This window comes from Sinohyriopsis cumingii, chromosome 3 (genome assembly GCF_028554795.1).
Source record: "Sinohyriopsis cumingii isolate HCF-2022 chromosome 3, ASM2855479v2, whole genome shotgun sequence".
Classification (NCBI taxonomy): domain Eukaryota; kingdom Metazoa; phylum Mollusca; class Bivalvia; order Unionida; family Unionidae; genus Sinohyriopsis; species Sinohyriopsis cumingii.
This window is the reverse complement of record NC_142963.1, coordinates 141,136,551-141,160,947: the sequence shown is the minus strand read 5'-3', so window position 1 is coordinate 141,160,947 and position 24,397 is coordinate 141,136,551. Positions and strand designations below refer to the sequence as shown.

The 24,397-nt window shown below is 35.3% G+C and overlaps 1 protein-coding gene across 1 annotated transcript in view; it reads left to right on the top strand.

The window, feature by feature from the left end:
* LOC149803966 (uncharacterized) overlaps nucleotides 1–24,397 on the top strand; it is a 61,008-nt gene that overhangs the window by 13,184 nt on the left and 23,427 nt on the right. Inside the window, exons 6-13 of the mRNA XM_089953794.1 lie at nucleotides 2,339–2,460; nucleotides 4,865–4,949; nucleotides 12,352–12,486; nucleotides 12,941–13,049; nucleotides 20,342–20,439; nucleotides 21,494–21,903; nucleotides 22,578–22,640; nucleotides 23,346–23,476. Of these exons, the coding sequence (XP_089809920.1) occupies nucleotides 2,339–2,460; nucleotides 4,865–4,949; nucleotides 12,352–12,486; nucleotides 12,941–13,049; nucleotides 20,342–20,439; nucleotides 21,494–21,903; nucleotides 22,578–22,640; nucleotides 23,346–23,476 (1,153 nt within the window). The remainder of the gene's footprint in view (nucleotides 1–2,338; nucleotides 2,461–4,864; nucleotides 4,950–12,351; nucleotides 12,487–12,940; nucleotides 13,050–20,341; nucleotides 20,440–21,493; nucleotides 21,904–22,577; nucleotides 22,641–23,345; nucleotides 23,477–24,397) is intronic.

Sequence of the window (24,397 nt, the reverse complement as noted above, 5' to 3'; positions counted from 1 at the left end):
AATTCAGATGGTATAATACAAATGCTATACTACAAATGCTATAATACAAATGCTATAATTAAAATGCTAAAATACAAATGCTATAACACAAATGCTGTAATTCAGATTCTATAACAAAAATGCTATAAATCAGATGCTATAACTAATGCTATATTTCAAATGCAATAATTTGATTGCTATAATTCAAATACTATATTTAAAATACTAAATTACACATGCTATAATTCAAATGCCAGCTATGATTTAGGTGATATAATTCAGATGCTATAATACAAATGATATAATTCAAATGCCAGCTTTAATTCAAATTTTATAATACAAATGATATAATTCAAATGCCAGCTATAATTCAAATGCTTTAATTCAGTTGGTATAATTTAGATGCTATAACACAATTGCTGTAACTCGAATGCTACGATACAAATGCTATAATTCAGGTGTTATAATACAAATGCTAAAATTCAAATGCCAGCTCGATTTCTAATGCTATAACTCAAATGCTTTAATTCAGTTGGTATAATTTAGATGCTATAACACAATTGCTGTAACTCGAATGCTACGATACAAATGCTATAATTCAGGTGTTATAATACAAATGCTAAAATTCAAATGCCAGCTCTATTTCTAATGCTATAACTCAAATGCTTTAATTCAGTTGTTATAATTTAGATGCTATGACACAATTGCTGTAACTCAAATGCTACGATACAAATGCTATAATTCAGGTGTTATTATTCAAATGCTTTAATACAAATGCTATAATTCAAATGTTAGCTCTAACTCAAATGCTACAATTCAAATGTCAGCTCTCATTCAAATGCAATAATTCAAATGCTATAATTCTGTAGCTATAATTTAGATGCTATAACACAATTGCTGTAACTGAAATGCCACATTACAAATGCTATAATCCAGGTGTTATTATTCAATGCTTTAATATAAATGCTATAATTCAAAAGTCAGCTCTCATTCAAATGATATAATTCAAATGTTATAATTCAAATGCCATCTCTTATTCAGATGCTATGATTCAATTGCCAGTTCTCATTCAAATGCTATAATTCAAATACTATAATTCTGTAGCTACAATTCAAATGCAATACTACAAATGCTATAATTCAATGCTATAATTCAATGCTTTGATTTAAACGCTATAATTCATATGCTTGAATACATTTACTATAACTCAAATGCTATGATACAAATGCTATTATTGAAATGCTATAATTCAAATGCCAGCTATAATTCAAGTGCTACACTTCAGATGCTATAATACAAATGATATAATTCAAATGCCAGCTCTACCTAAAATGCTATAAGTCAAATGCTATACTTCAGGTGTTATAATTCAGATGCTACTCTACAAATGCTATAATACAAATGCTATAATTCATATGCTCTAATTCAAATGCTATAATTCAAATGCTATAATTCATATGCTATAATACAATTCCATAACTCAAATGCTATAATTCAAATCCTATAATTTAGTTACTATAATACCAATGTTATAATTCAGTTACTGTAATTCAAATGCTATGACACAAATGCTATAATTCAGTTGCTATAATCCATATGCTATACTACATATTCTATAATTCATATGCTCTAATTCAAATGCTATAATTCATATGCTATAATTCATATGCTATAATACAATTCCATAACTCAAATGCTATATTTCAAATCCTATAATTTAGTTACTATAATACCAATGTTATAATTCAGTTACTGTAATTCAAATGCTATGACACAAATGCTGTAATTCAGATGCTATAATCCATATGCTATACTACATATTCTATAATTCATATGCTCTAATTCAAATGCTATAATTCATATGCTATAATTCAGTTACTATAATTCAAATGCTATGACACAAATGCTATAATTCAGTTACTATAATTCAAATACTATGACACAAATGCTGTAATTCATTTGTTATAATTCATATGCTATAATTCAATTACTATAATTCAAATGATACAATACAAATGCTATAATTTAAATGCTAAAATACAATTGCTATAATACCAATGCTATAATTCAAATGCTAGAATACAGTTGCTATAATACAAATGCTATAATTCAAATGCTATAATTCATATGCTATAATACAATTACTATAACTCAAATGCTATAATGCAAATGCTATTATTCAAATGTTATAATTCAAATGCTATAATACTAATACTATAATTTAAATGCTATACTTCTATTGCTATAATTCTAAAACTCTTAGGAACGAAATGAAAACGTATGCTAAGAAGCAGTATAATTATAATATTGATGCTCATCGTCCTGATTCGGAAATAAATGATCATATATTTTTATCCAGAGCTAATGAACGGAATGTACCATGTAGAGAGCGATAACAGCGTGGACGCCGATGAGCCAATCATGAAGCATATACTGGAAGGCGGAGTGACCATCCTGAAACAACTTGAACGTAAGAAACAGGTAGGAATATACCAAACTGCTACCTTTACAGGTGTAATAAATGATTGATCTAGCAGTGAATAAATAAAGTTTGATTCAGCCGAATAATGAAGATGGCGGTGTCAGAAACAATGCGTATATCAGTGAGATTATAAATCGAGACAGCTGAATATCGACATGATCGCGACTGCGTTTGATTGTCGACATTCTGCATCATTATTGAGTTGAATTACGGCCACTAATTATCACACCGACTCTGCACAATAAATTCATTGCTTATTATTAGATTCCAAACGAATTTAGCTGACATCGCTATATCGATGATGCCTCGGGGCACTTTGATTGTCAGTGATCTTGTGCTAGATTAAGCGTTCTGTATCCTCCTTTAGTGGGTGGGGTTATAGTCACAGATTGTCAGACTTGCTCATTTTCCATTCCGCACAATAGTTCCCTCAAATCTCATTAAAGTGACACTACAAATTGACATGCCTGACCACTTAATGGAGTTACTAATTCCACAGAGTAGTAGTACGACATCTTACTTAATGAAAATTACTGCAGGGCAAAAGTATATGGAGAGAGAGAGAGAGAGAGAGAGAGAGAGAGAGAGAGAGAGAGAGAGAGAATAAAAGCAGTGACTTTGTTTCTCCTTCCTTAGAAGTGTCCTGAATCGCTGAAAGATCCATGTATCCGGCGATTGGTGCTTGTACCGCTTCATGGTTGTTTACTTCTCACACCAAAATGCTTGGCTGCTCCGATGGACCTTGCGCAAAGCCACCATAACACTATTTACAATTAGTTAATTATCAGAAGGAGAGATTCATGCAAACTAAAAGGTACTCTTGGAGATTAAAATGCAGTATGAACCCAGTTCCAGGGAATGCATTATCCAATTATGTGTTAGGTTGCTAGATAAATAAAGGTCATATCACACCAGACTACTACGTGTACATGCTCACGGAATATAATCAATATATAATCTTACTGTAGTGTTTGAAAGATAGTATTCTTCAGTCTTTTCCTAAATACATGATTAAAGGATTCAAATGTTCTCAATGTTTACTTTTCATAGACCAAATTTGCATACAGAACTGTTATGCATCACTGACTTATTGTTTACCACTGACAATAAACTCGGCGAATTCTAGTGGTGGTACTATATAGAGAAAACTAAGGATGGACGGGTAGAGGACTACTAGGCCTGGTCGGGTTTCTGGATTCTCATTTTGTTCCCTTTTCCCACCCACTCTATCATACACATTCTTGTCAATCATAAAACAACATTTTGTTTTCTTGTCATTGTGTTATTACTGCGAGAGGGGGGCCGACCCGGCAAGATCAAATTTTTATCTTAAAACCTGGCCGGGCCTGATAATTCCAAGTACTGCAAACTCTGCACGGGTCCAGGTGCCCAGGACAGGTACCTGTTCATCCCTATGGAAAAGTGTGCACTACCTACTCAATCTGTCTAGGCGCAGCAATGTGATAGCTCTTCTCAACCTTCATCATTATTGGACTTCAATATAGTCCAGACAATTTACGGCTGGTGCTTGGACTTCAGTATAGTCCAGACAATTTACGGCTGGTGCATCTTTTCCCACTCTACTCTATTGTGTAAATAATAAAGAACAATACCGAGTTCATCAATATTTCCTTCTCACATCTATGTCTATAATGCGTCTATTCTCTATAACATTTTGTCTGGCGAGGCGTTCCACTATACAGCTCACATTGCTCTGTGTATGCTAAATATATAGAAATGATACGCATATTCTTTGAAGAAATGAATGAAAATTAAACGAATTTTGTTTTCTTGTTTTGATTCTTTTTCTATATTTGTAGCCTTCTGTGTATTTACTTTTTTTCTCAATGTATCTAATGTTATTTACTATGACACCATCCCACCCGCTCTTTAAAAACTCCTTTACTTCCAGCAAATACAGTAGAATACAAGTTCCTGAAATTTGCTTCGTCATTCTGTCTCGTATTGTTTATTGTTACAGTATTCTCGAGTCTGTCTATACGTTGCCTGCTTTCCATCGGATTCATTTGACTTATTATTCACATCATTTTCAATATTTGACATCTTTGTCAGGCTTTACTGTAAGGCTCTGTCTTAAGCCGTGCACATTACTTGCTACCGATTCTTGTACGGCGTACCTAGTGTTTAGACTGCCTGTCGTAGCTGCCAGAATCCGTAGAGACTGCTCTGAACGTAAGCATATTAAAGTGAGAAATATATATTCCTTGGAATACTAATATAGTTAGATCCAACACGTGCTACTGAGGACTATTTCCGGCATGACCTCCAAGTGACCGTGAAAAGCAAAGACATGACAAAGGTTTCTTTGTATAATGTACTCTGGCACAAGGTGGGTTCAACCGCATTAGCAACTCAGCTATTTCCACTTTGTTTGAATTTCAGCCTCCGCCTCCAAAGCCAAAGAAGTATTTGTTTCCGACCAAGAGGATCCTGCTGACATCCGAACCTAAAGATAGGTCCATAAAAGGTACATATATTAGTTTATAATTCTGCAACCAATATTTGTATTTATTGCGAATAAGGATCCTTTGAAGTGCGTTGGATCCAACAGTGATTGGTAAATTAATTAAGACTAATGAAACAAACTGACTACTAACAGTGCATAACTAGTTTTTACCTAGTATCAGAACGACTGAGATTTTTAAAAGGCGTAATCACAAAAGATAGACAAGAAGACAAACAATAAACACAAAGGAAAGTGTTCAGTTTACGCACCGTCACATGCTTGTGGAGCAAACATTTGTATTACTTCAAAATCGTGGGCATCGCCTCTTATTGGTTCGAACTCCGATGATAAAATGGTAATCTGGTTGGTTGTGACCTACAAAAGAATCTGATTGGTTGTGACCTACAAAAGAAGGTCAAGCGCCCCTGTTACTTAACATAAAGTGATATAGCCGTACATTATATCACAGACAGTTCATTGTCTCTTATTAAAAATAAATAGGACAATGCTATTAAATACTTAATCCTGAAAATTTGGTTATGACAATAAAAGTGTCGACTCTCTTAGCAGTCTTTAGATCTGGTCTAAGACATCATCTCCCGAATCTTGCATTATGAAAAAAACAAGAGCACTTTTTTTAGCATATTCTCATTATTTTTTAGTCTTTTTTCTCAGTGTTAAGGAATTCATTAGTAATAATTATGAAAAACATGTTTAAAACATATTTTATTGAATATTTCGATAATCAAAAGGATTAGGCGCGATTTATTATATAATATTTCAAGCATCATGTGAGACTTATAAAGAAAATTCAAAGGATAAGTGTGAGGAATAAAATGATTGAAAGCAAGCATTGTCTGTAGTGCGACAATATGAAAAAGTAAAAGCAGTGAGGCACCATGGGTTCTTTTTTTTTTTGTTCATTACTGTATTCAGTAGTAGGTAACATTGTGTTATGCTACACAACGTTTTACCCGCGACCAGTCAGGTCTTAGAGAAAAAAAAATTGTTCTTTTTTTTTAATTTCTTCAAAAGCAGTCCATGTGATCGCTGTGTTTCTTTGAACTCTGTTTGCAACAAGGCTTTGGGAAAAATACACCTCTATCTACGTTTTAGTCAACTGCAGGATTAAAATAATCGTATCGGCCCGGCTCTAAAGCTGCTAAACCAATCACATCTTTTACTATCCTATTTTAACGTGTCAGAATTGAATAATTGAACACAATTTTACGAAATACCACATTAATTAAAATTTGAAGAGTGCCGTCAGATTAAGCTGATTTATACATAAAGAGGTGTCAGAAACAATGTCTTTACAAATTTGTGTAAACAGAAGGATGTAACGCATAATAACAGTACACATGGGTGGGGTTAATTTTTTGCGGAGAAATGGCTAAAATTATGGCTTGTGTTTCGTATTTTGCCCGTTTAATGCCACTGTTTAGCATACGATATGCCAGACATGGGTACCAGTATATCTGGTAGAGGAAAAACCGGGGAAGAACCACCGACCCATGCAAAGCTATTGGAAAGTTTTCGCATATACCCACGCTAGCTGAACCCGAACATCGTACCCAAGCTCACAGAAGTGAGATGTCACTGATCGTTAAAAGGAAGTGACATACGCCACTCGACCACCAGGGGCCCCTAAAAGTATGGTAATAGTGATGTCTCATTTCCTTCAGTTAGGTATCTTGCAATAACTATGTGAAAGAACAACTTGTAATTAAAATAATTCCCATCCTTTTGTCTCCACAGATTTTGATACACTCCAGAGCAATATGGAATCTATACAATTTGAAAAATGAATGTCATTTACTCTGACGATCAACCCATTTAGTGACAAAGATAATTTGATTTTGTATACAGTTTCAAAACATGAAAATAAGCTGTGTTTCCTGTGCCTACTGTTTGTATCCATGAAGTGCAAAATAGACAAAATGTGATCGTATATTCTCCATTTATGTTTCATTCATGATGTTACAGGACACCGAAACACGCAGGGAAAGGAAGAGGGATAGACTATGAATACATGCAATATATCTACTACTATGTAAGAAGTACACGAAACTTGTGAGCAACAAAAAGATTCAAGATTTGAGAGAGTCATCACTTACCATTAATGCACACATTACAATGTGCAATAAAACATTGTGCACTGGTTTCAATCCTACTCGTAGGGGAGTTTCAAATGAAACCAAAATATCTAAATAACTGAGATGACTAATTTCAACCTCTGTTTACAACTAGCGACCTCGATCATAAGCTAGACATCTGACTAGCATTGTCCTTTGCTGCTTATATGTATCCCAACCTTTACCAATGGCCTAACCCCAGTTCATATTTCGGAAGATGTATCCCAGCCCTTACCAATGATAATATTCCATTTGATAATTTGGAGCATGTGTCCCAACCCGTACTAATGGCATGACCCCAATTCATAATTTGGAATATGTACCCCAACCCTTACTAATGACATAACACCAGTTAATAATTTGGAATCTGTATCCCAACCCTTATCAATGACATGACTACAGTTTATAATTTGGAATACGGGTCTCAGCTCTTACAAATGATACAAGATCAGTTAATAATTTGGAATGTGCATCCCAGCCCTTACCAATGTCATAACCCCATTTCATAATTTGGAATGTGCATCCCAGCCCTTACCAATGTCATAACCTCTGCTCATAATTTGGAATATGTATCCCAATCCTTTATAATGGCATAATCCCAGTTCATAATTACGAATGTTTATCAAATCCTCAACCACTGGCATAACCCAGTTTCATAATTTGGAAACTATATCAATTGCCGTAATATTTCCATATATTCATGTAATGAGCATTACAGGCAAATAATACTGTCCGTTGTGTCCAGTGTAACCGAGGGACTTGACCAGATCACATGTATTTGTAAATGAAAGGGGCGTCAGATGTTAATGTGTATGGAACTATTCCCAGGTCTGAATGGGACAGTGGTAAAACACCGAGTTTCAAATCTTTGTGGTGATAGGTTCCATTCCAGACTTCAAAAAGAGGACAATGTTGATATGTCCATAACCTGTTAATTTCTGCTGTTACCATAGATTCTTTCCAATGAAATGACCACACCATGACGACATAGGTACCAAAGAAGGTACTTAACACATGCGGGAGACGATATTTACCAATCCAAGCTAGTCCGGGCGAATATAAATCATTTCTGTGCAAATGACGTTCAGTGTTATTACAGTAAAGCGACATAAACATAAATAGCATTGTACTTTCACGTGGAGCATCAGCTACATTACAATCGTCTCCTTATATCCTGCTTTTTAAAGCAACACGTGTTTATTGCAAATGACGACAACGTAAGACCATAAAAACTAGCTTAACCCAGCTTTAAAATATCAGACAGAACAGTAACAATAATAATTTATAACAAGTACCCAGAGTGCAACAAAATCACCACTAATATGCATATAACTCATTCTACAAAATGGATGTCAACTCTTTTCCTGCATGTGACATATTCAACACATAGTATAATATGTTGTAGAAAAAGCACACGAACATATACATTTATACAGTTCATCTGACCGAGAAAGAAATTGTTGAGCTGTAGGGACTACCCTGTCCGAATGTATGTAACTGCTCATTTATCTCACCTAATGAGATGGAAATATTTTTAAAATGTGTGATTTCCTTTTATTGAACCACAATCATGACCTGCGGAAAGTTCCTTCTCACACACAAATGGAAACATATCCAAAATATACATTACACTCTTATTCCTACAAGCAAAATTAATACTCGAATTTATGGAAAGGTATAAGGTTTATATGGAATATTTGGCGAATGCTAAGTACTTTTCGCTATCTTTACACCAGTATCATGGACAAAGGACTGATGATACCGGATTATATGAGACTGGCAGATTATTACCTGCAAAACCACATGCGGTGAAATGAAAGGACAAGAAATAAAAGAAAGTCATTTGATATTATTTATTTCTTGAAAGTCTGAGAAATGTATTCGTTATTAAAAGAACTCACCAGAACCGTATTATCGGTGTCGAAAGTTTGATAACTATCTGATTGCAGGTATTCGTGTAATACGACTATGTCTTGGGACTAGGTTGACAGGAAGAAGACCAGTATTACAAGGAATCGTGATGTTTGCCACATGCGATACACACAAGGCCCCTTGTATGTGCAAGATATAACGATGAGGCTTGTTTATGCTTTACGCAACACGATCATTACTATGTAATAGCTCAGTTGTGTCCCAATGCCCTGCTATGCACGTAATTTGCAACATAAAATTGCCTTTTTTAGGTCTTTTATGAAGTTAATAATGTAACATTTTCCATTTATTACGTCATATAATGACATTTGGCATTACGAAACTCACCCACATAATGTAACACAGGCGCAATCATTAGCCCATTACTAACCTAAACGCTTTCGACTCTCACTGATTCTTTTGTAAACGATAGAATCATGAAACAAAGACAAATAATAACTCCAAATGTTAAGGTTGAATCTACAAATAATTACACATTTATGGATATAATAGAAGTATTATTTCAGGAGTGTCAATACCGTCCCTCACCGGTTTGAAAGCCGATGATTAAAGGTCAATATAGTTGCATTTCACATACGAAGGGAGTAGCCGTTGTTTTCTTCCCTCAGTGTAGAGTGTTGCAGCCGTACAGACATCCCTGATAATTCATTGTCTCTTTATTAACAATAACCACAACAGTAATACAAATATCAGCAACAACGACAACATGTAGCATAATGTAGGCAAATAAATGAATAATTAATGAAACTAACCGATTTTTATAATGTACGAATGTTGTAGTGTTTTAGGTATCTCAGCATTAACGTGGTTATGAAGAGCGAAGATAAACCCAAGCTCAAAAACTGCATGAATGAACTGCACAACAAAACCATTTCAAGAATTCGGTTAAAAAATTAATTAAAAGAATCTGAAGATTACTTTAAACAGTTGATGGTTGTATTGCATATTATTTTATTTTCGTGTGGATCCTCGTTTGGAGTCTTCTCTATTTAAGCCACGTAGTTTCCGTTTTCATTGACAGTGTATCCACACTGATTGTGGATTCCAGTTTGGAGTCATTTTGATTTAAGCCACTTAGTTTCTGTGTTCATTGACAGTGTATCCAGTAAAATTTCAGTGGTCGTCGCGGGCAACTGCAGATAGTAAAATTTCACTGAAAGTATGGCCATGGGAAAAAAATAATATTCTGCTGTCATACTCCTGTGCAAATATATATAAAATAAATATTTACAACCATTTTATTGCTCGATTAAATCTGCTTCACGGTCGATACACAGCACGTTTGACCCGTTTAACCCTTCGATACAATTTTTGTTGCTGCAGTTGTTGTATCCAAAATTTGGAAACTAAATGGAATGTGATACATTTGAATAACACTGTAATACATTTTTTGTATGATGCTGATTCCATACAAAATGCTGATGTATAAGCACTTACCTTCAGAATCTATTTAAACCTTTTTTAGTAAGATTTAAATCCAGAGAAAATTGAAGTTTTGTTTTCTATGCTTATTGTGTTACATATATTGGATCAGTGGCCGTATTTGTGAGAAAAGATTCCGATTCCTCATGATCCATATTACCATCTCTCTCTCTCTCTCTCTCTCTCTCTCATGGCACTGAAGGTGCCAGGCGTTCGTATATATATGCCGAGATTAATCGAAGGCACATATACGGTCGATGCACCGTGGGAAATCAGCTTTTGTTTATCCTGTCCTCATCGATCAAAATAAATCGTAAAGCTGAAGATTCCTTTGACGTTCAGCACATTCCATGTTAAAATAGGCCTGTAGTGCATAAACCCGTTGAGTTATTAAAGTATGTTACGGTGCAAGTTTGTTAGCAGCTTTGAACGACTGGTATTAGCTATGTTACTACTGGTGTTGGTGTTGTATATAACTTTCATTTGATGGACTTGGACTTTTGATTCCTTTTGTATGAACTTGTCTTTTTCCTGTCTATGTCTTACCAAGACTTATTCAGTATCATTGAACGTTATAATCAATGGGGAGGGGATAAACACAAAGATTGGATATAAGATTCAGTGAGGAAGAGAGAAGCGTTACAAGGGCCGGATAAATAATTCAGTGGGAAAGAGAGAAGAAATAGAAGGCTTAGATGAAAGATTAAGTGGAGACGAGAGAAGGGATACAAAGGCCGGATGAAAGTTTCAGTGGGGACGAGAGAAGCGATACATGGGCCGGATGAACGATTCAGTGGGGGAAGAGAGAAGCGTTACAAGGGCCGGACGAAAGATTCAGTGGTGAAGAGAAAAGCGATACAAGGACGGGATAAAAGATTCAGTTGGAATAGATGAAATATACCATGGCTGGGTAGAAGATTTAGTGAGGGAAACGAAAAATAATGCAACGACGGAATATCAAATTTAGTAGGGACGGGAGAAAGAATGCAATCACTGAAAAATAGATTCAGTGGCATAAGGAGAATAATTCAAGAACATAAATCATAGCCACTTAGGTGGCGCTCTACAGTTTCGTATTTCGTAGAATTTTAAAGAAAAATAATTTCCATGGCTTTCCTCACTGGTTATACTGGCTATTTAAAAAAAGACCCTGTATATTTTCGGCATAGTTCAAATAACCCTTAATGTCCTTATGTTGGTATATAATTGATGGGTGTGATATGGGCTATCGAGTATAAAGCTTGGCCTTTCTCCAGATGTGCAACTTTCAAAAAAGTGCTAGCTCCACTTGGTCATTTTCACATCCTGAACTAGAGAGGTAAATTGTATAAAAGAGACGATAACTTGTTTTACATTTTATATATTTGACAATTCATTCATTGCACTTTCAGAAGCTGGTATTGTCTAGTCTGGAAAAAGTCATTTTCCCTATTTTAATAGCTGCTATGGATAGTGTACTTTAGACTAATTAAGGTTGATTTTTTTAACACGAGCTAGCAGTCATTTTTAGTTAGCAGTGTGCTTAGATCACGTACACTTTACGAAATTATAATATCTAAAGAAATGTCAGCCACATTACATTAAATTAGCATAGATATATGCAAACATTCTCTCCACTGTGCATGTTTTAAATGCAAAACATCGTCAACTTATATGCGTCACTCTCTCAAAAGTAGATAATAACTGGTGAGTGAGAAGTGAACAACGATACAAGGACTGAATATCAGATTCAGTGTGGAAGACATTGACGTAACATATTCAGTGGGGAACAGAAAAACAATAGAATGACAGGTTACCAGATTTAATGAAATATGTTATACTTTGACTACCTCCTATTCTAGTCTATTTCCCTGACCCTTTATGAAGAGTTTTGGATATGATCAGAGAACCAGACTATTTATTTTGCTGAATTGACCTTTAGCTTCAATGTCTAGGTCGTCAAGGTAACGGGATTGGAATGAAGATAGTCGGCGGTAAACAGATACCGGGGACAAAAGAAGTTGGTGCATTCGTGACCGCAATTTACAAAGGGGGAGTGGCGGAGCAGTTGCTTGGAGAACTACGGGAAGGTTTGAAAGTCAAATGTTAACATAAATACGCCATTATCACTCTACACCACTAAATATGTATTGGATGGGATGCATTCTTGTATGTTTCTGATTGAAGGACATACGGCTTATATTAATTTTACCATCTGATAATCTTTTACATAATCTGTATATAGATTATTTCCTTCTGTTCGACATCTAAATTTTCATCAAATTAGTATTTGATTTACAGACCGAATCATTTATCTGTTCTTTTTCTTCTTCAGTTAAATGTTTAGCAATAATTGCAAAATTAATTCCATTACAAGAAACAAGGCATAGTCATTAGTATTCAGCTAAAGTGTAACGAATTCTTTTCATTCTGTGATCATTTTATTCCTCCGTAGAAAGCGTCTACACCGAATTTCTCAATAGAAGATAATAGTCTCTTTACTGTCTACGGATTAATGAATATTCGACCATTTTCTCTCTTTAGGTGACCAGATTCTGGAGTGGAACGGAATAGAGCTTAATGGAAAATCGTTTGAAGAAGTACAGCAGATTATTTCTCAACAACATGGGGAAATTGAATTAGTCGTTCGACCGTAAGCTCAAAATATCATGATTATATATTTTTTCACAATTTGATGTTGTCTCTTAGTTACACAAGTTGCTCTGATTCATGCCAAATAGACTAAGCCCTCAGAAAGGGTTATTATTTTTTTTACTTACCTATGGACAAAGTACGAGGATTAAGGTAATAATAATAATAATAATTGGATCGTGTATTGATATGTTTATGAACTTACTGCTAAGTTTAATTTGCATTCTTTTTTAGTAGCTCCGCTTTACGGCCTCCTGTCTCTGATATTTCATTTACGTTGAAACCTGTGCTGACTCCTGTCAGTACTGCAACAAACTTGGAACCTAACATTGTGCAATTTCGAATCCAACTTGGAACCAACCGTTGTACAATTTCGAATCAAACTTAGAATCTAGCACGGTACACTTTTGAATCAAAGTTGGAACCTAACATTCTACAATTTCAAATCAAACTTGTAAACTAACTTTGTACAATCTCAAATCAAGCCACAGTAATCACTATCATATCGCGGTTTTTTTTTGTTGTTGTCTGGATACCTTCAGACTTCCAGATATAATAAACTAATAAGTCTATGAGGAACATTATTCTGAAGGTAAAAGCCTTTTACAGCTGGTTGTTCACCCTACTGTGATGTATTGTGTTTTTCTCTAAAAAAAAAATAAAACAAAACGAGTCTAAAAGAAGGAAACATTTTATTGACTCGGATTGGTTGGATTTCATCACATATTTACATATTGTACAAACCTTCCCGCGGGATTTGCATCCAGTTCCTTCTTCGTGGTGAAAATGTACGTTGTGTTTCTTGTGGACTAAAGTGTCCCTTAGTGTCTTATCTCCCTTGAAATATATAAACAGTGGACATGGCAAAAAAAATTAATGTTTTATAGTATTCGATTACCCTCCCATTTGTTGGTAAGCCACCACCACTACAATCACGACTGAATTTAAAAACGAAAAGCGTAAAGGATACAAGAAATGTACAAAACATTGTCATTTTGTTCATTAATTTATAATTTCTAACTTGATTGTCGCTAGGTGGTCCTTAACAATGCCATCTTTTTCGAGTGTCAAAGTAAACGAACGCTGTTGTTGTAAATGAACAGACTGACTGCTCATTGTCATTTTCCGGTTTCTAAACCAGTCCATTTTCAGGTAAAACTGTTGTCTGCATCCAATATTTGCAATTCATGTTTTACTGTTTCTAAAAAGAATTTAACAAAATAAACTAGTGTAATTCTTACACACACGTGTTCTAAGGGGTGTAACTCCCGAAGTTACGGAAATTTAAGAAAATTTTCAGAGCTTATCGAAGACGGATAAGTATACCATATCTGTTGTCAAACTGGCCACCATATATATGGTGCCATATTAGTAAAGAAACTTCCGTTTTGGTGTGGAGAGTTATTGCCCATCCTTGAATGGTTATATAATAATATTCTTTTAAAAAATAATGAAATGTCTGAGACAACGAGAGAAGGTATAATAATTCTTATATATAAAGGAAAAGAAGATAGAGATGATTTAAAAAACTGGAGGCCCATCTCCCTCCTTAATATAGACTATAAGATATTGAGTAAAATACTAGGTAACAGGTTAAAAAAGGGTATAGAAGAAATTATTAATATAAACCAAACTTGTGGACCCAAAAAGAGAGATATACAAAATAATTTATTAAATATTAGTACTATTATAGACTATTTACAGGAAAAAGGACAAAAAGCTGCCATGGTACTTTTTGATCAGGAAAAAGCTTTTGATAGAATTGAACATAACTATATACAGAAAGTCTTAGAAAAATTTGGATTCGGAGAAACTTTCCGGAAATGGACTAAAATACTGTACAATAACATAACCTCTAGAGTACAAAATAACGGAGCAATGACAGAAAAATTTGATATAAAAAGATCAGTGAGGCAAGGGTGCCCCCTGTCGATGCTATTATACGTAATAGCAATCGAAATGCTAAGTATCAGCATAAAACTAAACAAGGAAATAAAAGGCATAAAAGTTCCAAATATAAAAGACGAAGTGAAAATGCTACAACATGCAGATGATTGCACGAACTTTATAGATGATCCGAAATCCTTTGAGTACTTAATAAAGGAATATGAACAATTTGGACAAGCATCAGGATCGAAAATAAATCAGGAAAAAACAGAAATTCTAGAGATAGGCAACTTGCGTGATAGGCACTCGACCATACCAGCCCATTTATTTAAAAATACAGTTAAAGCACTAGGCATATACTTTGGAAAAAACGAAGAAAAAGAAAACTGTAAAAAATGGAAAAGGAAATAAAAAGGAATGTGGATATCTGGGCACTTATGCCACTATGTCTAATGGAACGAGCCCAAGTGGCAAAAACATACGTGTATACAAATTTAAATTATATAATGAAATCTACAAATATAAATAATATTACTCTTAATAACATAGATAAATTAATTATTAATTATATATGGGATTTTAAACTACATTACATTATCAAGGAGACTTAATATAGATCTAAAGAAATGGGGGGGGGGGGGATTGGGCTACCGAGCCCCATACTGTTAAAAGTTACTAATATTTTAAATAGGTTTAAAAGATTAAATGCTGACTCTAAATTACCGTGGGAGGGGATTTATATATATTGGTTTGGGTTCATTTTAAGAAATAGGGTGGATATATACAAGAACAATAAACTGACAAAATTATTAGAAGCCCCTAGGAAATTTAAAAGTATTAAAGATTTCGTGATAAAATATAGGGATAAGAAGGAACTATGGGATATGGAGGAGAAGCTAACGTACCAATGGATTAGAAACGACATTACTAGAAAATTGCCATGTAAAATTGAGAGAGAAAACTTATATGTAAATTGGAAGAGGGCATGGGGGCACTGGTCCCAATTAGGCTCCCTTAAAATACAAAGCCTCTCCTTGAAATACATGCATGATGCGTGGTTGACGGGGGAGGCATCAGCGAGAAGGCACATAGTAAGATTACCGCCAAAATGTCCGCTGTGCAAAATAGGCCCCTTCACAAAGAAACATGTAATTTCACTAGGTAGGGAAACAGAAGAAAGTAGAAAAGCATTAATAAAAGAAATAAAGAAAACAGACACTTACAAACCACAAAGTCTGTTATACCTTGATGGAAATTTCGGGAAGCAAACTTTATATAAAATAACTAATTATATAGTAAATACAATTAAAAGTTGTGGCCAAATAATCTTTGACAAATAGGAGCCCTCAAGAGGGAAAGTACGGATAATGACGTTATGGGGCTATGTCCCATGGCGCTACGCGAAGTGAACAGGCCCATGAAAGAGTCTGGAAAAGAAACATTGTCGCAGTTCTTTACTGGGATACTATATTTATATACTGAAAAATTTTCTGATCTTTCATAAATAATAGATAGACCTGCTCCATGGGGAGACATACAAAAAATAAAGTGTGAACCCCTCCTGGAGCACAGCCTTATCTTCTAATTAGAGAGGTGATCTTAAATACATACATAAAAAACCCATAAGGTTTCAAGTATTTAGAGGGAAATATCACCGATCTACAAAATTCAAAATTATTAAATATACATTCCCGTGGTAATGATAAACAGGGGATTTGATAAGAAAACTGGTAGATGACAAGAATTTGACAAAGAATGCTGTCCCAACAAATACACAAATATAGCAAACATAACACATAGCACAAACACAGAACAAACACGGGACTTAGGAGACCCTAGCAAGGTCACCAAAATACTAGGGGAAGTAATCCGAGAGGATAATAGAAATCACTCTCGGAGGTACACCCCTATAGATACACTAGGGTTGATACAAATACCCAAATCCTATTTTTCCCTTCAAAAGAACGCTAAAATAATATAAAGCAACACACCTGGGGGTAAACACAGACACATAAAATTTTTAGAATTTATTGGGATTGGGGGGGGGGGGGCATCTGTCTGGTGTCCCCCCCCCAAAAAAAAAAAAAAAAGAAACACGCAGAATATATCAGTGTTTGGTGTCCTCTGGCGACCATCAAGTTTGAAATTATAAATTTATGAATGAAATGACAAAATCTTGAGCATTTGGTATATCCTTGATGCTCTTCGTTTTTAAATGGTTAAGATAATACTGTTGTTGCTCTTACAAATGGAGAGTTTGTGTGCGTCTCTGTCGTTGTTGTTGTGGTGGTACACGCCAGTTTTCAGCACACGATATGCTATACCTGGCGGCCAAGGAAGAACCACGAAAACCCCGGTAAGAACAACCGACCCACTGGAAGCTACAGGCCAACTTCCTCACATAGCCATTGATCTGTACATGCGAGCACTTTATATCATTCTGTAAATATTCATGTATATTTGGCAGTCCTTGACCGAATGTAAAAACAAGTTAAACACAATTTTAATTTTATGTTCGTTCTTGAAAGGATAATTCCTATTTGACATATTTGCATTTGTTTCGCTATTAGCTGCAAAGAATAGTCGCATATCTGCAACTTACGTATTGTTTCCTCTCCATATTTTCTGCAATCTTCAACTGCTGAGCAAATTCGCTTTAGTCGTGTTCCAAGACCGTATGGTATTGCTCGTGTCAAAGCTTCTGACTTGATTCAATATGGTGATACATAGCTTCTGGAATATTTGATTGAATATGGAGATATATTTACTTATCAGTGGGTTTTAAGTATGTTTGTTTTGATGTAGCCCCTATCTCGGAAAGTCACGTGTCCAGGAATTCTATTTTGTAAGAGAAGCGCATGTCTACTTGAATTCTTGGGTGTATCAAATTCACTACCCTGTACAATTCTTTTAAGATCGAAGTATATTAATATTTTATGTTTTCGTAGCGGCTGTTCAAAAGTACTGTTCGTATTAACGAAAGTGGTATTGTTTCTGATATATTTTCTTAAGTTCCACACATGCGCTCTGATATATTTTCTGAAGTCCAGTACATGTTCTCTTCTAATTGATTATATGCACGGATCAGTATAATACTTACCCAGGTAATGAAATATGGTCCTTGTTTAACGTCAAAAAGGGGATGGACTGTAATTAAAACAAAAAGTGACTTATTCTTTGATATGTGTGCAACATGCGCAACCTTGTACATTAGTCAGACCAAATATGGACTACAAAGGAGAATGACAGTACACAGAAAGCAAACAAGAACACAAAATCTCAGATTATTAAAAGTTAATAACACACACACACACACACACACACACACACACACACACCAAGTGGTCTAAGATCAGATCACTTACATCTCATCTCTGTCGGCGTGATTTCAGTCTCGGTTCGACAGGGTATATGATCTAGCTTACCAGTAGGGTCTTGTGGGTCGTTGGTTCTTCCTGGGGCCTTCCCAAGTTCTTCCTTCACCGAATATACTGCCCGCCATGTAAAGTCTATCAAATGATGAAAAATGATGTTTAATCCTAACAAAATCCAAACCAAACAAATTATTATTTTACCCCTCTCGATCATGCGTTCTTAAATAAAATAGCTCGAGGCACCTGTACATAAAAATGATGGCATTGATTGTAATCCTGTCCAGTGTCAATTCGTGTATTATACTTAATTGACTTAACATCATATTAATTAAACTCTCTAATTTGTACTGTGAAAGGGGTGGGGCATATAGGCATATAACGATACAACGCATGTTTCAAAATTCATCCCAGGAGTCAGAAATCTGACGCATTTGTTACGACTGTATGGGGCCCCGATTAGCCGAGTGGTCTAAAGCGCTCACCGTTACGGATCACTGCCGCCTCACCTCTGTCTGCGTGGGTTCGAGTCTCGGGCTCGGCCAATATGGGTACTTGAGAAAGCTTGCCAGTAGCTTCTCGTGGGTAGGTGGTTCTTTCCTGGGGTTTCCCGGGTTCTTCCTCCACCATTTATACTGGCCGCCATGTATAGCCTATCTTGTGCTGAAAAATGGCGTTAAACCCTACGACAACAACAACGACTTTATGGTCTTAAACTACGTAACATAATGGAGCAAAAACCAGCAAGTTTTGTAAAATTCAACAAATCGTTTATTTCCCGAGACACAAATTAAAAAAAATTTAAATTAATTTACAGCATTGTGAATTTAATACAAAATAGTCCTAACAGTTCTGTCACAAGAATAAATGAGTAAAGTTCCAACTGAATTCCAGTAATGTGCAAAATAAATTCCAATATTGAATGTGTTGATGGGCCTGTATTCGTGAATGTGCTAATGTGACAATGGCTGGGAATGTGGCGATGTGCTACCAGTCTTTTGATATATTCCAATAATATACTCCAAAATGCAGATGTCTGAATTCACTATGATTCCAAAGTATATTGTTCCAGTCGATGTGTATTACCGAGCACTTTGTAATTCCAGCGAATAATAATTTGAAGAAGTAAATCCATTTAAATGAAAAACATAACATAACAATAAGACTGATTCGCTTCAGGTATTATTGCAGGAATGAATAATTCTTTGGGAGAAAAAAAAGTTTATATACCCATCTACTTAACGTATGTCGCAATTACCATTTTCTGAAAATATTCTGCCAATTTAGCGGAGACTTCCATTCTAGAAGTTTCTAAGGTCAGAAGCAATACCGTATTTTTAACTCAAATTTAAGAAAACACATGAGGTTCAAGCCCCGGCTGAGTCATACCAAAGACTTATAAAATGGTACTAGCAGCTGCATCGCTAGGCGCTCAGCATTAAGTGGTTAGTGTTAGGAATGGTCGGCCTGGTGTCAAAATAATGTGACTGGGTGGGACATGATACTACATGTCTGATGCATGATGCCCCAGTGCTAGACATCAGTATAACCTGTCACACAGCAGACATAGTATATGACTGAAAAATTGTTACAGCTACGTTAAAAATCCAAATCACACACACACACACACACACACACACACACACACACGTAAACATGTTTACTATTAAAATGATTTGAATATTTAAGCCAAAATCATGTAGAAAATATTATATAGTTATTCTGTTTACAAAATAAATGTCACTGGTCAGGTACTCCATTAACTTGATTTTTGACAAGTACAAAATACAGTTTTACACAACATACAATCATTAAGAAAAGACAACAAACACTGAAAATTAAATATAGATAACTTTATAATGTACAAAAGAGTAAAAGCCTTCTGACCTTATAATGTAAAAAGAATTCTGACCTCATAATATACAAAAAAAGAAAGACTCTTTGATTTGTTTGGTAACTTGCATCCCTGCTTGTAATCACTTGTTTGTTGAGGAAAATAAGACACGGTTTTTTTATAGCTGTCTTTTGCTTACAGAATTGGTGGTGCGAATCGCACGGCAGATACATCTGGACAGGCACGTAGTTGCCATTCGTCTTATGACAACCTGGAGATTCACAGTGATGAGGAAACTGGTACATATAACCCTGAGTTATTACATGAAGTAACATATAACCCTGTGATATTAGGTGAAGTAACATATAACCAGTGATATTACATGAAGTAACATATAACCCTGTCATATTACGTGAAGTAACATGTAACCCTGTGATATTACGTGAAGTAACATGTAATCCTGTGATATTACGTGAAGTAACATATAACCCTGTGATATTACGTGAAGTAACATATAACCCTGTGATATTACGTGAAGTAACATTATGAGAAGTAACATAACCAGTAATATTACATGAAGTGACGTATAACCCTGTGATATTATGTGAAGTAACATATAATCCTGTGATATTACGTGAAGTAACATATAACCCTGTGATATTACGTGAAGTAACATATAACCCTGTGATATTACATGAAGTTACATATAACCTGTGATATTACATGAAGTAATATATAATATATTTTAATAAGCAACAAAAACTGCATCATCACACAATAATTTGAAGCTTATATAATTAGCCCGGTGTAAATTGAAACGCAGCCTAGTTCATTTACGTGAAGGCAGTTTTCTCTATTTTGTATTTTTTTTATAAAAAAAAGCAATTTTAACGCAACGTGACGCTGTTTACATGCAAAAATATCATGTTTCTGAAAAGCTGAATAGATTAAAATTCCGATGACTAGTACTAACTTATATCGTGACAGGCTCTCTGTATTATGTCAAATATTGTCTTGCAACGGTCACCTCCCTTGATTGTTTAAATTCAACGAAGATAATTCATGGCACTTTTGCCGTTTTAAGCATTGTATCAGATATGATTTCTTGGTACGGCACCACTACTGTGAGCTTCGTTTAAATTTCATGCAAAGAAAAGTTATAAAGTTATAAATGCAAGGGGGATAAACTAAATTGTGTCAGTTTTCTTTGACTGATGTAGAACAGGCCTTTAAATACGCATTTCATTGGACTTTAGAGTACCTTGTAGTTTTGATAGTCATTGGCACTAAATTTGTACACGTGCAACCGGGTTGTTTGAAAAACTAATCTTTAACGTCAGTTTTTCTTTATAGATCAACACTCGAAGCAACACCAAGGCGTGGACCCCAAGCAGCTTGCCGCACAGTTAGAAGGCATTAAAGAAGACGATTCTTTGAGTACATCATTATCATCTTCTCACCACACACCCAGCGGTTCTTCCTGTAGCACCCCTCACTCTGACTCAGCTATTCCCGCACCCTCTGAAAAACCTCAGCCGACGATACAACAGCGCCCTTTAGAGGAAAAGCCTTCACAGCGTCCTCTTCCGGAAAGGCCGACACAACGCCCACTACCGCCGGAAAAACCCGAACAACGCTCTCCTTTACCTGAAAGACCGGTCCCTCGCCCACGGGTTGATAAAATACCGCCAAAACAAACGACAGCTGCACAAATGCAAAAATATTCAACAGAGAAACAAGTGCCAAAGTCAACCCCTGAGAAGGTAATAGGTTTATTGGCTTTTAACATGTACTTTGTTTTCGGTGCATACGTATGTTTTGTTCGCACGGCATAGAAATAGAAACGGATTAAATAAGTACGAAACAAAATAAATATAACAAAATATTAGGACAATTGCTTCGCCATCTATGAACACGTAAAGCTATACACAGACAGTTTATAAGTAATGTTTGGGTAATCTTTTGTCTATGGAGATAAGTATACCTTGCAAGAATATATATATATATATATATATATATATATATATATATATATATATATATATATATATATATATATATATATATATATATGGATAGGTACGTAGGTATGTGGATAGGTACGTGGGTATATAGATAGGAAAATTATATATAGGTTGACCGAATGATTGATAGATTAATTGATTAGTCCATTGATTGGTTTACGTTTTTTTTTGTTGTTGTTATTTCATTTTAACCGTAAGGTCATATTCCCAACATTCAAAGAAAAAAGAATTTTAATGGCTGAGGAAAACTTGTCCCCAAGCCATACCAAACCATGCAGTGGAATGTTTAGACTTTAAATACATCATCTGTATTGCAAAACACACCTTAAGCAGCAAAAATGACAAACATTTTGCCTAAACAATGTATGTTATTGTCTCGTAATAATTTGAAATGATTTATTTATCTATTTCAGCATTTTATATCGAAACACGAGAGGCAGTCATCTAAAGGAGACAGAAACATGGGCGATGTGCAGGTAAATTCGATTCCGTCTCATGTACTACTGCAACAAATATATAAATGCACTCTGTCTGTGCAGTACCTAAGGCCACGTTTACGACTACAGAAAGTTATAAATATGAAAAGTCTGCACCCAAAGCGGAGTGGACTTCACCTCTGAAATATGTAGTCGTGGGATCGGATCCACATGTTGTCAATGTTTTACTTCCCCGTCTCACTGAAAAATCGAGTTTCAAGATCAATAACACCAATATTTACAACAAGAGGGAGATAAGAAACCACTGCTTCTCATTGACCCTTATGACCGGAAGTAAAAGTTGCCTTGGTACATACTATGTATCATCATTTGATACCAACACAACGTATCAAATGTGCGGTCTTCAGTCTCTCTCTCTCTCTCTCTCTCTCTCTCTCTCTCTCTCTCTCAAAGACAATCAGTTAAATATTTTTGAAGCTAGTACTGTTTTCAACTCGACTTGGTTGAGTGTAAATATGTGATGAAAAGTCTTATGTTATTTATTTATTCACTTATTTCCTATGCCATCCCTTTCTATACCTGTGGGTTTATCTGTCTATCTATCTATCTATCTATCTATCTATCTATCTATCTATGTATCTATCGATCTATCCATTATTTCACTTCATTTAAATCTTTTCTCATATAATCATATAAATATCCACCGACTGAAATACTGATATTCGTATTTTGCATTGTCAACAGATAAAGTTGAGCCACAACGCAATGGAGAACACGCTGACGCTACATATTATTCGAGCCAGGAACCTGCTACAAAAGGACATCAACGGGCTTTCAGACCCATTTGTTAAAATATATCTGCTACCAGGACGATGGTATGGAGGCCAGGCCTTTTGTTTTCTTCCTTATCGCTATGAGTTTCAGTTTGACACTATACATATTTATATTACGTCGCGTATACAATAAATTCATACAGGATACTGCGTGAACTCGCATACTGAGCTCAGATACAAGCTGTATAGGTCCAGATCTGCCATCGTATGATGCGCCCGGCAGCTCTAGGTCTTTGCGGTTTCTTAGGAGTGATCAGTAGAGAAAACAAGATAGACCTTGATATGCCAGGCAAATCAGGGTCTGTATTACACTGGACAACAAATTTTTACAAAAGTCATGTTACTGAAATAAAATTAGTCAATTCTTATCAATTTTTATGTGCTGAACACGAATATGACAGTCAAATTGCAAAATTGGCTCTAGTTTTTTTGTAATCTGCAAGAAATTAATGTTTACATAACGAAATGCATTCCAATAGTAAAAGGTCAACTGTAATAGCCTACCTATAAAAAATCAAGTCATTGACTACATCTTAGATTTCTTCGCCTGTCTCTTGTACAGCTGTTCGGGAGCATCTCTGAGGAGTGTCCAGCAGTAGTCAGCCAGCATTGTAGTGGACCATTTTCCCTGGTATCTTTGTTCCATTGTTGCGATATCTTGATGAAAACGTTCGCCGTGTTCATCACTAACAATACCACAGTTGCTAGGAAAGAAATCCAAATGGGAATGAAGGAAGTGAATCTTTAGAGACATATTGCAGCCAAGTTTCTTATACTTCATCAACATGTCTTCTACTAGTTCCTTATAGTTTTCTGCCCTAACATTTCCGAGGAAGTTTGTAGAAACTAGGCGAAAAGCATTCCATGCTTGTTTCGCGTCACCTTCCAGCAAGTTGTTGAACCGGTCATCTTTGAAAAGCTCTCGAATCTGAGGACCCACAAAAACTCCCTCTTTAATCTTTG